This window comes from Zeus faber (genome assembly GCF_960531495.2).
Source record: "Zeus faber genome assembly, chromosome: 19".
Lineage (NCBI taxonomy): Eukaryota > Metazoa > Chordata > Actinopteri > Zeiformes > Zeidae > Zeus > Zeus faber.
The window spans coordinates 20,843,678-20,860,849 of NC_137206.1; the positions used below are offsets into that span (position 1 = coordinate 20,843,678).

The 17,172-nt window shown below is 46.7% G+C and overlaps 2 protein-coding genes across 2 annotated transcripts in view; one reads left to right on the forward strand and one right to left on the reverse strand.

Annotated features, from left to right (window-relative positions):
* scn5lab (sodium channel, voltage gated, type V-like, alpha b) overlaps positions 1 to 605 on the forward strand; it is a gene marked incomplete at its 5' end in the record, with an annotated part of 113,784 nt that extends 113,179 nt beyond the window's left edge. Inside the window, one exon of the mRNA XM_080020666.1 lies at positions 1 to 605. This exon is cut by the window's left edge and continues 951 nt beyond it. Coding sequence (XP_079876792.1) covers positions 1 to 350 — 350 coding nt within the window. The 3' untranslated portion in view covers positions 351 to 605.
* Positions 606 to 11,845: 11,240 nt separating this feature from the next.
* Positions 11,846 to 16,681, reverse strand: exog (exo/endonuclease G). The gene is made up of 7 exons (XM_080019884.1): positions 16,494 to 16,681; positions 15,519 to 15,668; positions 15,301 to 15,440; positions 15,024 to 15,100; positions 14,792 to 14,909; positions 13,014 to 13,504; positions 11,846 to 12,519 (listed from the first exon to the last, which is right to left on the reverse strand). The coding sequence occupies exons 1-7, from the start codon at positions 16,597 to 16,599 to the stop codon at positions 12,360 to 12,362; spliced, it is 1,242 nt and encodes a 413-aa protein (XP_079876010.1). The 5' UTR covers positions 16,600 to 16,681; the 3' UTR covers positions 11,846 to 12,359.
* Between the last annotated feature and the right edge of the window lie 491 nt (positions 16,682 to 17,172).

The following is a 17,172-nucleotide window of genomic DNA, read 5'->3' on the forward strand; positions in this document are numbered from 1 at the left end:
TGAAGGCCGCCTCCTACCTCTACCGGCAGATCACCACGCCCCGGCACGAGGGGGGGAAGGGGGAGGACGGGGACGAGGGCGGAGACGGAGCGGAGGAGGCGCCAGAGAAGGAAGGGCTGATTGCCTCCATGATGAGGGAGAACTATGGCTCCACGCTGGCGGGGATGGAGCGATCGGAAACCATCTCCTCGACGTCCTCCCCTCCGTCCTACGACAGTGTGACGCGAGCCACCTCCACGCTCTTTCCCGCCAAGACGGACACGCCCGGCGCCGACGCCTCGAGCGCCGAACAAAGTGAACAGTCGCGACCGGAGGGCGCGCCTGACACGGACCCCCAGTCTTTACCATAGCCGGAGGCAAACGGAGGCAAACACTTTTGAGTCATGAACAAAACAACGACTGATTGGGGATCCCCCCCCCCCCCGATTCCGATTTGAATCCGTTCGTTCTTTTGTTGACTGAATGCCATCTTCCTCACGTGCCCCGGTGAGGAAGATGGCGGAGGGGGCTGCGAGGAAAGCCCCGCCCAGGGAGAGCAGCGGAGGAGTCAGAAACAAAGTGGATTATTATTACTATTGGGGTTTTTTTGTTCCCTTGCCTCTCTCGCCTTGGAGTTTCTTTGTCTGGGCATAAGCGAACATGTGGCGAGGACACAAAGACGTAAGGTGTGTTTCCTTGTCCTCGCCGGGGCCTCGTGTCGGCAACAAACATTCACCTTTAACCTCACCCTGATGGGTGGGGGGGGGGGGGGGGGTCGGGGTCCACGTGGGTGAGAACAACAATATTGTTAATTTATCCCCCGTTTATTACGGGGGCAGGGCGGGGCTACATCCACCCAATACCGATCAATATTTCCAGAGCAGGTTTGGCTTCAAAACACAGAGGACGTCCTCGTCGTGGTCCTGTTGCTGTTTCTCGTCGCTTGACAACTTTCTGATCGCAACGCGAGTGTTGAGGGCAAATCACGAGAAGGTGGTTTGACAAAAAAAATCGGGGGTTTTCGTAGTAAAAGTTAAACTTTGTTGATGTTACCAGTCTTTTAATAGTGGTACGATTATTACTATTTTTTATATTTTTTAGAGTAAGTCGAAAGAAAATAAACACGCTTCTGTCTCTCTTTTGACCGGAAGTGACGTCAGCTGATCAACCACATTGTCACGGATGAGGAGAGAGAAACACAGGCTACTTCATCTGTTTTCTTTTTTCGTTTTTTGTTGTTGTTGTTTTTTTTGTCCTTTTCTTTCTCTTCATCGGCTTTTCGTGGCTGTTTGCACCTTTTTTTTTTTTCTGTCACCGCCCCCCACCGGGGTTACTACGGAGCCTTTTTCACAGGGGTGACGCCGGCACAGGTAACGTAAGCTCCGTAACCCCGCTATACTGGTGCCCCGCTGCACCTTCATCGAACGACCACAGCATGACCGTCATGAGCTGCGTCTGTGTCATTGCCTTCTGTAAAAAGGGTCCGATCACTTCGTTGAGATGTCACGTCCGTTATTTATTTTTTTGACCTATTTACCCGGGATGGCGTTACAACGAATAGCTGTAAAAATAGCTGAGGTTCTCGGTTTTTCTGCTGGTGTCGGCCGGATATCAGGGCTTTGTCCAGCTGATGATTCGTCCGAAGTCGCAGTTTGAAACTTCTTGCATTCACTCGGCTTCTCAGACGGAACGACAAATGCTGCTGCACTTAGCGCGTGCGTCACATAAATGGGATAAAACTTTATTTAAAATGTATGAATTCAGTTGCATGGAGGCTAAAATCCCTTAAAACAGAGGTGAGCTGCCACTCCTTTGAGACATCGGGAGGAAAATAAGGGGAGCCGAGGTTGTTTTCGTTTGTGCGGCTGTTGTCTGGTGGCTACCGACAGAAGGTTGTTAGTCACAGTGGACTCGAGACTCCAGACTCGAGTTTTTGTTTCCAAAATATCCGGTTGAGTCCGTTGAGTCCCCGACCTTTGAAGAGAGGATCTGCTCCTGGACGCGGAGCATGCAACACAGTTGTGCCATGCAAGTCTCCATGTTTGTATAACACAAGACGGAGACACCGACGCTCTCACCTCAGCGATCTAACATCCAGCATGGGTGATGGAGCAAACGCGCCGAGGTTATACACCCTCGAACGTAGGGTTCTGCACGGGTACGAAATCCAAACCCGCTGGGGTGAATTTGAAACGACTGCCACCCGGACGCGGTGCGGTGATCAATCGGGGCTGCTGAGTGAATGCGGGGAGTTGAAGGGTAGTTCCGTCCATTTATTTTTTATTTTTTGGGGCTCTCACCCCCAAGTGCGGCGATCGTCCCCTGACCAAAATCCGTGAAATGGGTCGCGTGGACCCTTTCGCCGGCGTGGTCGCCGAATCACCATGAACGTGTCATTTCCAAATCGGCCGATCCTGAAATTCTGCATCCATTCTACATTTATGTAAACAGATAATTCATTTAGGCATCATTTCATTTTATTTTCGTTTTGATCGTTTTCTTCTCTTTTTGCTGCCGATCCACCACCCTCGTATACATTACGATACACTGAAAAACGTTAAAATACTACAACGTTTTGGGTGTTTTAATGAGTGCCTTTCACGCCCCGTTTCACTGCTACGCAGATCGGAGCTCAGCTCGCGTCGCATTTCGGAGGATCTCGGTTCGGAGGCCCCGCCGCGGTGGAAAAGCTTCAAGCGGGAGTCCCAGTTCAGAAACGGCCTGAATCATCCACTCGATTTTTTTTATTTTTTTATTATTCTTTTTTTTTTTCAAACACAACTCAACACAACTTTTCAAACTACTCTACCTCCCAGGCCAGGGAAACAAAAGCCGGCACACTCAGCGAGAGGACAGGCCTATTTTCACAGCTATTGAAGTTCCTAATGTGTTTTTTAAAGCTTGTGAAGTGCCGCCGGTGGCCGCCCCGAATTTGAGCCCATATCAGTCGCGACAAACGCTGGACAGAAATGGACGCTTATGTTTCCCGGGTATAATGGAAAAATGTCACCTGCTGTTTATTTATCCGTATTTGCCGTGGGGGGAGGGGACACATGTCATTTAAGTTCTCAATGATATCACGGCGCCGAAAACTTGTTCTTATCGGCGTCGGCTTCAGAGACCACGCCCCTCTTGCGTTGACGCTGTATGTCGGACAGTGTCTCGCTCCAGGATGCAACCTCTTCTTTGTCACACCACGTTGCTGTTATTGATTGATTTACTTTTTCATTCGAGTCACTTTGCCGATGGGTTGCTCCCGTCGATCGCTCGAGTTCTCGTTTTCGTTTTTGTCACGCGCGTGTTTATTTTTTTTTTGCGTCACGGAGGCGAGCGAGATGGCACCTTATCTATTTTGCACAGAGAAACACAAAAAGAACCGCGTCTAGCAATAACGGTTTACGGATACCTTTTAGGTACCGCCTTACTTTAATCTGTCCCCGCTGTGCTCTTCTGTGTATTAACAAGTTGGAGACGTTGGTTCTGTGTCGTACTCGGAACATTTGGATGAGACCTGGCAGAACACCGGGGCTCTCGGCTTCGCTTGACGCGGTGTCATTCTGTGTTTTTAGGGTTGTACTCTTCCATCGGTTAATACACATGGTTTTACGCTGGAAGGACATTTTTAAAGTACGGCGTTATCTGCTCTTTTTATTAAGATGAAGTGTCAAAGTGTGTGTGTGTGTATTCAAGCCTTTGCTTAGTCTTCAATCTAAATAACTGAAAAAAACAAAAAAAACAAAAAAAAAAAACAACCTCTCTCTTTGAACATATATAAATATATCTATATCCGTCTGAATCTCTCTCTCTCTCTGTTTTCGTGGTCGTCCAAGGACACTTTCTTTACTGACGCTTCACTAGAAAGAAAACAAAAAAGAGGGAAAGAACAAATGTACTTGGCACCGTCTGGACCTTGTTCCTACCAGATTCTATTCGGACGAGACAAACCACGTCGCTTGGGGAATTCTCCAGACACTGCGGGAGTGCCACGCCGGGCGCATTTCCAAGTCGCAGTTGTGTTTCGAAGGGCTGTTTTCAGTAGCAATAGACCCAGAGCGTGCCTGCTACACCCACCCCCCCCCCCCCCCCCACACACACACACATACACACACCCCTCCTCCACCTTGACACGCCTTCTTCCCATTGGTCCATGGGTTAAATTGGAGCTGCTTGATTGGTCGATTTCTTTTTGACTGGGGCGATTGGACTGATTGTTTGTTGGGTTCTCATGCTTTATGATATTTTGACACTGGACCACACGCACACACACACACACACACACACACACATGCAGAACTCTCCATGGTGTGCTGTTTGGAAGAGTCCAAGTGCTGAATAGAGCGGGGTGTGTGTGTGTGTGTGTGTGAGGGGGGATCTTTACAATAAACCCTGAGTGACTGAGACCTCCCACTCCCCTCGGCCCACTTTTTTATTTACGTTCTTACGAAAGCTGCTCTGTCATCTACACACACACACACACACACACACACACACACACACACACACACACACACACACACAGACTCTATGTCACAATATGGAGTAAATGCAGAAATATGTGGTTTCATTGTTCATTCTTCTTCTTATTGTTGCTACTATCCGTGTGATAAATCCAGTACAACAACAGTTTTCTGAGCAACTGCCGAAATCGTGTTTATTAGAATCACAACGGCGGCGAAGTTTTACCCTCGTTACCGACGTTTTGGTTTCTCGCGGCCGCTCCTCTCGACGCTGACGCCCGCCGTCGCCCCGTTCACACTGAACACGCTGAACATCACAACGGTTGTGAAACTGGTTTCCCGCCGCCCCCCCAAAAAACAGGAAGGAACTCATTCACTGTGTCGATTGTTCGGCCTTTTAACGCTCGACAATCAAGCCAAATCTTCACGACGGCGAGAGATTCCTCGATGGAGTTTGCGAGGCGTGGTAAAGCGCTCCGCTCTCCGTCGGGTCAAAGCAGGTTTTTGTTTTTTGTGTACCGGTGCTAGTATTGATCAGTTCTACTCTATTCTACTGCATCGCACTGGCTTCCATCCACTCCACAGTGGAGGTCGGTATCGGTCAACGAGTCACTGTTGGCAGGAAAGAAAGTCCGTGAAACCGGGGTGGTTGTCGGGGAGACAGATTAAAAACTCAAAAGGGAAATGAACCGCACGTCAGCTGGGATTATCGTGTAGCTACGTTACAGGACGGGAGGGGGGGGGGGTGGCTCGTGGTTTTGCGACCCCCTCCCGGGTCCTTTTTTTTAAAATGTTGGTTTCCTTGTTGGAAACGTGGCACTTCGTTCTAAAAGCCTTCGGGAAAACGCGTAGAATCTCCTAGAATCTCGCACATTGGGGTTAAAGGTGAAACCGCGAATGGGGAATTACGAGGGTTTTTTTTTTACTTTGTTTTTTTTTCAACTGGTGAAAGGAGAACTCGTTCCACAGCCGTTGTGTCGAAGCGTAAAAGGTCGGTGTGAAGGAGGGAACGCCGTGCGCCCCCCCCCATCCATTTTTGAACCAACAAGAACTACAACCACAATTATGACTATAAATATATATATATATATATAAATACAAAAATATATATATATTCTTTTTAGTACTTTTGAGTTGAAATACTTTTTAGTACTTTGCAAATATGTGTCTGTATATAAAACAAAAGAATCCTGTAATAAACGACAAAAAAAAAAAATACAGAATTTGTGAATTTCCTTTTGTGTCTCGATCCACTTCTCTGCTTTTCTGCGTGTTCATGTGCGCGGCCACACGAAGGTTTCCATTTTTATTTTTTATTGTTTTCGGTTTATGAGCTATTTCATGTTTTTATTTTCTCTGACACTTCCTCCTCTCTTACAAGTTATAGCCCCCAAATTGTACAATTTGAAGCTCTTGGCAAAAAGTGATGCATGTTAAGCATGATAATTCAAGCTTATCATGCCCAATTACCGTTAAATAAGTGTTAAGAATCAGTCACACGATGAATAACCTGCATTGTATAATCAGCACTACTGTATGTGGGAAAACGTTACGGGGAAACCAGTAGTGTTTGGGGGTGTTAGGTGTGTGTGTGTGTGTGTGTGTGTGTGTGTGTGTGTGTGTGTGTGTGTGTGTGTGCGTGCGTGTGCGCGTGCGCGCGCCCTTATAGCCGGGCCATGGCTTGCACATCACCTCAGCAGACAGTGGCGGTGTGTCTTGCAAGGCATGCTGGGAAGGTTGGGCCCCGTGGCACGTTGCTTTCTGCACACTACCTCGTCCTCGTCCATGTTTGTCTGCATCTGTCGGCTCCGCTCTCGTCCCCGGGCTCCAGAGCTCCTGCACCGGATCAAGCGGAAAATGCTGCGAGTTTGTGTCATGGAGCCACGCGGCTGATGTGATGCTGCTTGAGTGAGTGTGTGTGTGTGTGTGTGTGTGTGTGTGTGTGTGTGTGTGTGTGTCTGTGTGTGTATGTGTGTGTCTGTGTGTGTATGTGAGCCTCGCACCAGATCGAGGAATGCACCTGGAGCCGTTGCTGAAACACACTTCTCCACTCTTTTCATTCATCCTTCACTGCCGTCCCCTTCCTCTCTTATTTTTCCTATTCTAACATCCTTCGCTTCCCATATCCAACCATTGTTTATAGATGCATCCATCTGACTGTTAATATGTCAAAAAGGTTCAAAGTAAATAGTAATAATAATAATAATAACAATAATAATAATGATAAAAATAATAATTATTATTATTATTAATAATAATAATAATAATAATAATAACAATAATAATAATGATAACAATAATAATGATAAATAATTATAATAATATTTATTATTATTATTATTATTTATCATTATTATTGTATTATTATTATTATTATTATTATTATTAATAAATAATAATAATATTAATAAATATATCATAAAATAATAATAATTATTATAATATTCTGTTAAGGATGGATGGAGGGATGGATGGGTTGCCATGTGAACCAACGGTTGCCGTGTAATTACCACCTTGACGAGCTTGATTAATGGGTGCACAATTTAGGACTATTATGGGATGTCACCGCCTCTGAAATCCTGCTAATATAACAGTGGATTACATACTCACATGCGCTCACGTAGATTCACACTCACACAAACACACACACACTCACACACGCATGTATTTTAAACACACACAAACAAATACACACATATTGTGTTTGTGTGTGTGTGTGTGTGTGTGTGTGTGTGTGTGTCTCTGTGTGTGTATGTGTGTGTGTGTGTGTGTGTGTGTGTGCGCTTGTGTGTAAAATGTATAAATATATCTCATTGCACTCGTCCGACTGTGACCTCTGAACTCTGACCTCCCTGTAGAGGACCGGCCACATTTGATCCTATTTCCTGAATTTCAATCAACCACTTCTCTGGCATTAATTATTAATATTAATATTAATATTGATATATAGTACACTATCCTTTGGTTCTGTGTTCAATATTGGCACCTAACAGAGGATGGCTCATTTTTACCTTCTGCAAAATAAACAGATAACTGAGAGAATGCGCTGTCAGGTTCCTGTAAAACGGTTACGCACTGAGGACCAGATGAAAGAAAAGTGTTTTGTTTCTCGCTGCTTAGAGATCTGTGAGTGTGCTCTGGAAGGGAATGTGTCGACCCTGCTCTGGGACCAGATCCAACCAGAGCTCCCTGTCCCTGGTCTGTCTCCAGTCTCTCTTGGGTCTGTCCCTGGTCTGTCCCTGTCCCGGGTCTGTCCCCGATCTGTCTTGGGTCTGTCCCTGTCCCTGGTCTGTCCCTGTCCCGGGTCTGTCCCCGATCTGTCTTGGGTCTGTCCCTGTCCCTGGTCTGTCCCTGTCCCGGGTCTGTCCCTGTCCCGGGTCTGTCCCTGTCCCAGGTCTGTCCCGGTCCCGGGTCTGTCCCTGTGCCTGGTCTGTCCCTGTCCCGGGTTTGTCGCCAGTCTGTCTTTGGTCTGTCCCTGTCCCGGTTCTGTCCTCAGTCTGTCTTGGGTCTGTCCCTGTCCCTGGTCTGTCCCTGTCCCAGGTCTGTCCCTGTCCCGGGTCTGTCGCCAGTCTGTCTTGGGTCTGTCCGTGTCCCAGGTCCGTCCCAAGTCTGTCTTGTGTCTGTCCCTGTCCCTGGGCTGTCCCTGTCCCAGGTCTCTTTGTTTGTGTGACCCCGTGGACGCGGTGACGCCAGGTTTGGCTGTTCCAGGAACCCACAGCCGCCATCGTTTTCGACTCGACATTTTGGAAACATCCCCATTTAAAGACAAGCCACTTCGAACACAAAGAGTGGGATTTACAACTCTGTTGTTGTGGCTTTGCATTTCTGTCATAATATGACAGAAATTATGTAATAAACACAGTCATTGGCTAAATGGAAGCTCCAAATGAACGTCACCACGAAGACCTTTCCACTGTTTACCTCCGTATCCATGTTTTCAATGTGCTTATATAATCAGTGATGAGATTGACCATTTGAATACAGTGATTACAAATTCTCTTGTCACTGGCTCGGCTTCCCGGAAAAATCCGACGAGGCGTACGGCAAATGATGTTTGTTTATTCTTACATCGTGTTGAAATCGTTCGGAACTAAGGCTGCATCTGTGACTCTTCTCTGCAATAGAAACCCCACAACCACAGACTGGAAGTAGCTTCTCATTTAGCTTTTCATTGAAAACGTTTGTTATTTTCTGCCAACAGAAGGTGTTTCATCTGTACTTCAACACAGATCCATCAGCGTCATCACACGCATATTTCATTAATACTATACATGATATACAGGAGATACTTTGCCAAATGCCACACTGTGTTATAGGATTAGGGAACGGTGTAATTATATTTTCTATCGGTAATACAGGGACAGGTAACAAACACACCCACACATGCGCACCCACACACACACACACACACACACACACACACACTGTGTTATCTTGGGTGGGCTCTCTTCCTCTGGGAGTGTGTGTTTTCAGCATAGCAAGATGACAGATGGCGGAAGCGTTATCATCTATAACTACAGACAAGGAAACAGACAAAAAGACACACTGCACACTGTGTGTGTGCCTGTGCGTGTGCGTGCGTGCGTGCGTGCGTGCGTGCGTGTGTGTGTGTCCTACCCTGTAGACTAGTCAAGTTTTAAGGCATACTGACTCGTGTCAGCTTAGGTCAGCACAGTGTGTGTGTGTGTGTGTGTGCGTGTGTGTGTGTGTGTCTGTGTGTCTGGGTGTCGGTGTGTCTGTGTGTGTTTATGATGTGCTGATATGATTCTTCAGATGGATCTCAACAAGCAATCATTACATTTTGATAAGAATATTATTGAATTATTCTTGATTGCAGGTCAGGATAGAGCCCAGTGCGTTTCTCAAGGGCTCAAAAGACACACACACACACACACACACACACACACACACATATATCGTCTCTTTGTATTTTTGGTCTTGCTCTCGCGAAATTTCTCCCTCTACCCCCCACCCCTGCTGTCCCATGTGTTTAGAGGTTAGTGGTTCCCAAGGGAGTGCTTGGTACTGTAAGTGTGTGTGTGTATGTGTGTCTGTGTGTGTGTGGATGGGTGCATGTGCATGTGCACAGCGGCCTCTGTTGCCATGGCAGTGTGGCGTTGATGAGGTCCCGTGACGGTAAAGGGGAAAGATTAGTACGTTCGCTGACCTGTCTCCCCAGAGGTGACGCATACTCACACACACACACACACACACACACACACACACACACACACACACACACACACACACACACACACACAGACACACACACACACACACACACATACATAGGTTCTTGTTTCTGTGTTTGATTTACTGCTGGATTTGTTCAATGGTCGGCTCTGTGAGTGCGAGATAACACGTCTGTCTCTTTCTCTCCATCGCTCTCTCTCGCTCTCTTTTGCACTTTCTCTCGCTCCCTTCCTCTTTTTCCTCTCCGTGAACACCTCCCCACCCCCGTTTTTCTCCCGCTCAGTCTTGCCTTACTGCCCTTTTGCTGTCTCTTTGCTTATTCTTCTTCCCTCGCTCCATGTTGATCCCTCTCTCTCTCTCCCTGCGCTCTGAGGTCTGCTTGCTCAAAGGCCGCCTGACAGGGGGGGGGGGGGGGGCGTCGGCCCACACTATGGACTTTTAACGGGGAGCGAGACGGACTCATCAGTGAATCATTTTAAAGAATAAAAGTAAATCCAATCGCCACCTGGAGACGGCCTCCATCCCCGCATCACGGGAAAGAAAGCGGAGAGAGAAAGAGAGACAGACAGAGGGAAAGCGAGGATGTCAGGCCCGCGTTAATTGTTTCTATTTTAGAGAGAGGTCCTGGTTTAGCAGCAATTTTGGGAGCGGAAACTGACCCAAAAAAACACACACTACTTTACTTTGGATGGAGCCTCGATCAAACTACTATTCATAAACTGTTTTTCTCTTAAAAACATTGCCTCAATGCAATGTCCATGAGACTGTCCATGAGATTTGGGTATTCCTGCTCTTTTTACTTTCTCTCAGAAGGTGGAGAGAGAGAGAGAGAGAGAGAGAGAGAATGGGAGAGGGTGGAGAGGTCTAGACTCATCTTCAGCTCCGGGGGAAGCAGACAGTGTCATTGTTATTCACACACTCACTTTTTCTTATCGAGGACCCTCAGGTTGAGACACATCAGGCCATTGACCCCATTGGTCTCTGGTTTATTTTTTAATTTATGTTAATTGATGTGATTTAGTCCAAACTTCCACACCGGTCTATACTATAGTTGTCATCATTGTACATTCTCCAGCAGAAACGTTTTATAAATGAAATAGTAACGAAGTTCTTGTAATAACTTTGCTGGAGACCCCCTGGGACCTCTTGAAGGACCCCGAGGGACCCCCGAACCTCACGCTGAGAACCACCGAGCTGAGATGCCTGCACTTTTTTCTTAAATCTTGTCTATCTGTTGACTTATAGCGACCCCTGCTTGAGGCCATTAGTACTGCAGAAAGAAAGGGGACGCGTGCGTGTGTGAATTTTTGGAGGAGAGGGGGAGAAAGTGAGACCGACAGAGTGGAACTACCAATTACTGCCCCAGGTACAAAACGCACCTGCTCTTCATACACACAACACACGCACACACGGTATATGCCCTGAATGAAGTTGACGTCCGCAAAAAGTCAACACACAAATAAGCACACACACCCAGCAAACACATTCACACAACGCACAAAAACGTGCGTCTATACACAAAAACAACCCCACACAGGGAGGGAGAAAGACAGCTTCATGCACATGGAGCTAAATGTCATTCAAGCCATCAACCTTCCGCCCACACAGACGTTTCCTTCCTGTAGAAGAGGCGGGCGGACTCAGCTCTGTGTGTGTGTGTGTGTGTGTGTGCAGCCACTTCGCCAGGGTCAGAACTCCACTCAAAGCGAGATCCAATCAGCTGTTCCCGGTGATCGTCTCTATTTCTATTTCTATTTCAGAGCTGTGGCGTTTCCATGTGAAAAACAGCGCATGAGGGACCCATAGGTTAAATAGCTCCATTAAACTGTTGCCATTAATACATAACTGAATAAAGACTGTGATACGGCTCGGCGTCCGGTGAAATCTCTCCAGCCTCAATTAAAAAAAAACAAACAAACAAAATCGTTCTCTCAGCCTTCACCGCTTTAACCCTCGAAAGAGAAAAACACACCGAAATAACCAATGTCAGGCGTTCTTATTGAAGGCTTTGCAGATGAAGCCTGATGTACGTTCAGCTCCTTAATTTTGTATCCATGTACTTATATGTCAGCTAAGTGACAATTTAATGTTCATCCCATTTTGTTACCGCGGCGTCGGGATAAGTGGTGGCTTGGCTCAGGTCACAGAGTGATTATGTTTGGTTCCTGAAATAATTCTATAAAGAAACAAAATATAGAAATATGTAGTTTGGGAAAACTTCTGGAAGATTTTCGGATGCTCAGCAATCGCCATATAAACAGCAAAAGCAAGGATTACTCTTACTAAAAGCACTTAAAATAAGCAAACCAAATTTATTTTTATTTTTTTTAACAATTTACCGGTTTGGAATATTTAACCATAATTCAGACTGTACAGACGAGCAACCGTTTTTACCAAAAAATGAATTCGATGTAAAATCCTGTGATCAGCTGTCACCGTCAACACTGAACGTCTGATCAACTCACACCGATAAGATTCTCTAATGCGATACTTCTCAATGCAAACAAAATCGGCAAACTTTGAACCGCTCACGGCGGCGGCGGCGCCAGACTCGCTGCGGGAAATAAACAGAGGTTTCCGAAAAACACACGCGCGCGCACGCACGAAACAGGATTTTTCCCCTCTCCGCATAATTCGAGAGGATTCAAGATTCGAGAGGTTTATTTGTCACGCCCACGTGAATCGACATTCGTCCTCTCCCCTGGCCTCTCGCTCTCCTCCTCTCCCTCCTCATGGCAGCGTCTTCCCGTCCGGGCGCGTCTGGTCCTCCAGCTCCTTTTTCCTCCGCAGGTAGAGGTTGGTCAGGTAGTCGTCGGGCTGGATGTCCTGCGCCCTCAAATCCGACATGAACCTCTCCAGCTTCGCCAGGGAACGGGCCCCGCCCACTTTCCTGGAGAGCGAGAGAGATGTTTCGACGGGATGCATCGAAGGACGGTAAGGAAAAAACAAAACATGTTCGTGAAAGTTCGTTCGGAGAAATCCAGCTTCGAAAGGTTTTTGTCGGGATTGTTCAGATTCCCTCAGCTTCAGCTTATCAAGCTGGAATAGTTTAATTTCAACTTTATTTAGTGACAGTTACTATTTATTGAACCTTGACATCGCACCCAAACCATATATTGAACAATGTGTTTACAGTTGCATTAAAGACTTAACCTCAAACATTTTTCCCCCCAATCATTTGGAGTAAATCACTCATTCCACTCGGTCCCTTTGGAAAATAACATTTAGGTAAAATTAAAATTTTGAGTGTGATTTTTAACTGTTTTATTACTGTGAGGACTGTGTTAGACTTATTACTACACTTTTTTTTTTTTAATCTGATTTAAAAAAAAGTCTGATTTAAAAATCACACACACACACACACACACACACACACACATGCACCTGCCGGCAATGTAGAGTGTGAACTCCTTGAGTCCAATCAGGCGACATCCGTCCACTTCACACAGGTCTGCAGTGAGGCCGTCTCCCAGGCCTCCATGTTCGGGACTCAAACCCACAACCTGGCTGCTGGCTCCTTTTTCTGGAGCTGCTGTGGCGTCGGCCATGTTGTCTGGGTGTCTCCCAGCGGGTCTGGAAGTCCTGTTACCACTGGTCCTGGGGAGTCTGGGGAAAAAGGTGAGGCCGGACTGCCTCTCCAGCTCCTCCAGGCTGATCTGGAAGTCCGTCAGGGGCCGGTCGAAGCCGATCGGCCGGTTGGGGACGATGAACGCCCCCAGAGCCAGGAACGGGGATGAGGATGATGATGACGATGATTGGTCAGAGCCCACTGCCATGTTGTTGTTGACATCCTGGTTGTTGTTGTTGCTGTTGTTTCGGACTAGGATGGCCTTGAAAAGGTGTGTGGGAACGGCTACGTTGTGTTTACCGATCACCTGCCGTCACAGAGGAGTCAAAAAAAAAAAGTCTATTCAAACATGTGGAATCTAAATTGTGGTTTTACTGACCCCCAGTGGCAAGAAGGCAGATTACAGTTCATGTGTTAAAAGGTCCATACACCAATCAGCCACAACATTAAAACCACTGACAGGAGAAGTGAATAATATTGCTCATCTCGTTCCAGTGGCACCTGTCAAGGGTTGTGAGACATTAGGCAGCAAGTGAACAGTCAGTTCTTGAAGTTGATGTGTTGGAAGCAGGAAAAATGGACAAGCGTAAGGATCTGAGCCACTTTGACCAGGGACAAATTTTGGTGGCTAGACGACTGGGTCAGTCTGATAGGTGGCTCAAAACGACAGGTCTAGTGTGGTAGGCAGTGGTTAGTCCCGACCAAAAGTGGTCCAAGGAAGGGCAACCAGCAAACCGGCGACAGGGTCATGGGCGCCCACAGGCTCATTGATGCGCGTGGGGAGTGAAGTCCAGCTTGTCTGGTCCGATCCCACAGATTGCTGAAAAGGTTAATGCTGCTGTGATAGAAAGGTGTCAGAACACACAGTGCATCGCAGCTTGCTGTGTATGGGGCTGTGTAGCCGTAGACCGGTCGGAGTGTCCGTGCTGACCCCTGTCCACCGCCGAAAAGGCCTACAATGGGCATGTGAGCCTCAAAACTGGACCATGGAGTCATGGAAGAAGGTGGCCTGGTCTGATGAATCACACTCTTTTACATCATGAGGATGGCCGGGTGCATGTGCGTCGTTTACCTGAGGAAGAGATGGTACCAGGGTAAGTTATGGGAAGAAGGCAAGCCGGCGGAGGCAGTGTGATGCTCTGGGCAATGTTCTGAGGAACAAGGACCCAAGAAACCTTGGGTCCTTGGCATTCATGTGGATGTTACTTTGACACGTACCACCGACCTAAACATTGTTGCAGACCAGGTACACTCCTTCATGGCAACGGTATTCCCTGGTGGCAGTGGTCTCTTTCAGCAGAATAATGCACCCTGCCACACTGCAAAGGTTTTTCAGGAACAACAAGACCGATCCATGGGGGCCCCACCTCGCAACTTCCAGGACTGAAAGGATCTGCTGCTCACATCTTTGTGCCAGATACCACAGCACACCTTCAGAGGTCTTGTGAAGTCTCGAGTCTTGTCATGCCTCAGTGGGTCAGAGCTGTTTTGGCGGCACAAGGGGGAGCTACACAATATTAGTGGTTATTAGCGGTGGCTTTAATGTTGTGGCTGACCGGTGTTCAAACACATGGATTCAGAGGAAGACACATACCTGGTAGGAGACCATCTTCCTCCCACCCTCCTCCTCCTCCTCAGGTAGCGTCAGAGGTCCGGAGACAATCCAAACGTCCTGGAAGCGCCTGGTCAGCTCCCTGCAATATATCTCCAGTCTACACACACACACACACACACACACACAACACACACACGCACACACACACACACAATTAGTGATATAGACCAAGGGATGGCGAGATGGTGTCTGTGTGAGTGTCGAGGGAGACCTGTTCCAGAAGCCAGCATTGTTCTCATAATTTTGAGGAACGATGTTGGAGAGGTAGAAGGACTCGGACATGGACCGCTGTTAGGACAAACAAAAACACACACACACACACACCCAAACGCTTAATATGCTGATGTGACAACATTGTACTTTCCTGTGAACAAAAAAGGTGTGTGTGTGTGTGTGTGTGTGTGTGAGAAACACACACACACACAGACAGACAGGCAGGCAGGCAGGCAGACAGACAGACAGACAGACAGACGGACAGACAGACAGACCTCAGACTGCTTGTTGTCTCCAGCCGGGGCCATGTGACCTCTGCTCCAGCCGCTGCCCAAATAATCGTCATTGACAGCACTGAAGCATTCTGGGATATTAGGGTCCGGTCGAAACCTACAGTGCTTCCTCTCTGCCTTACCTAGTGGGAGACAAACGGATGGAGGGGGTTAAACTTTCGAGGGGTGACTGGGCAGTTGTCTTTGTCAGCGGTCCTCACCACGCAGCTTGCGGTCGGTCAGGTGCTCGGCCACCCAGCGCGGCGTCCTCTTGGCCCGGTCGTAAGACAACCTGTAGCTGTCATAGGAATGCACCTCGGCACCCGTTGCCGGGAGACCGTACCGCCCAATCTCCTCGTGGTCCCCTGGGGCTGATGGAGGAGGGGAGAGGTGTGGGTGGAGGTTCAGGTGTTACAGCAGCTACACAAGTGCAGGTCAAGGAAGAGATAGAAAATACAGTTAAGTAAACACTAGTACTAAGTAAAGTAATAAGACTAGGGATGAGCGGATACAGTAAATATGTGTAGTCATCTTGTAAGTGTATCTATAGCCTGGTGTAGCACAACAGTAGTGAATAATAACAACAATATAATAACTAGTAATTCGATTATAATAAATAATGACCTAATTATTAGAAATAATCATGTTGATAAGTGAGGATCTAACAGTAGAATTTGATAATATTCATTTAATTATGATGGCCTTTTTGTGAAAAATGTATCATCGTCATTATTATTAATATTATTATGATTATTAATATTATTATCACAGCTTCCTTTATTCATACAGGTAAAGTCCCATTGAGATCAGCGTCTCTGTAGCGAGGGAGACCTGCTCACACGCAATACAGACACGACGCCGATGGTTAACTCCCGATCCGCAGCTTCCCGACTCAACTTAACGCCGCAGCGAGTAGCCGAAGAAGTTTCTCATTTGGGAAAGTATTATTCTATTTGTGAAATCGGGAACAAGACGGATTTGACTTTCACAAATCAGAAACCGTGTTAGAAACACAATATGGGCTTTTTTTTGTATTTTATAAGTACAGTAGTTTTTGAAATGTACCTGGTTGTACGTGGCCAGTGTGGAATAACACAGTAAATCCACATTGCTCCCGTTTTCACAAACAGAATATTGCTTTCACAAATCAGAAACTGTTAGAAAAGGCAATGGAGCCGCGGTCCCAGCATGTTCACCTTCTCTCTCCTCCGCTCTGTAGAGGTTGAGCACGGCCAGGCAGCAGCCGCTGCTCACCGCCGCGCCGCACGCACAGCCGCCGACGAACCGCCACACATGGCTCATGTTCAAGCGGAAGGTTCTGGTTCGCGGAAATCCCTCCGTCGCCGCGGTGCCCGGGCATGAGGCCGCCCTCTCCTCTTCCTTTCAACCGTTCCTCTGTTTTAATGGCGCTCGGCATTAAAACTGCACCGGCGGTTTGGTGCTTTACCGCCACCTATCAGACTGGAGTGTGGAAAGGGAAAACATTTAACAGGTAATTAAAATATAATAATAATAATAATAATAATAATGATTATGATTATGATAATGATGATGATGGCGATTATGATGATGATGATGATGATGATGATGATGATGATGATAAGAATAATAATATTAATAACAATAATAACAATAATAATAATAATAATAATAATAATAATAATAATAATAATGATGATAATAATAATGATTATGATTATGGTAATGATGATGATGGCGATTATGATGATGATGGTGATGATGATGATGATGATGATGATAAGAATAATAATATTAATAATAACAATAATAATAATAATAATAATAATAATGATAATAATAATGATTATGATTATGGTAATGATGATGATGGCGATTATGATGATGATGATGATG

Coding starts and splice junctions, on each gene's coding strand:
- exog (XM_080019884.1), bottom strand. CDS start 16,599: ATGAGCCATGTGTGGCGGTTCGTCGGCGGCTGTGCGTGCGGCGCGGCG. Junction 15,441..15,518: donor GACCGACCGCAAGCTGCGTG/GTGAGGACCGCT, acceptor GTCTCCCACTAG/GTAAGGCAGAGAGGAAGCAC. Junction 13,505..14,791: donor GGAAGATGGTCTCCTACCAG/GTATGTGTCTTC, acceptor CTGTGACGGCAG/GTGATCGGTAAACACAACGT.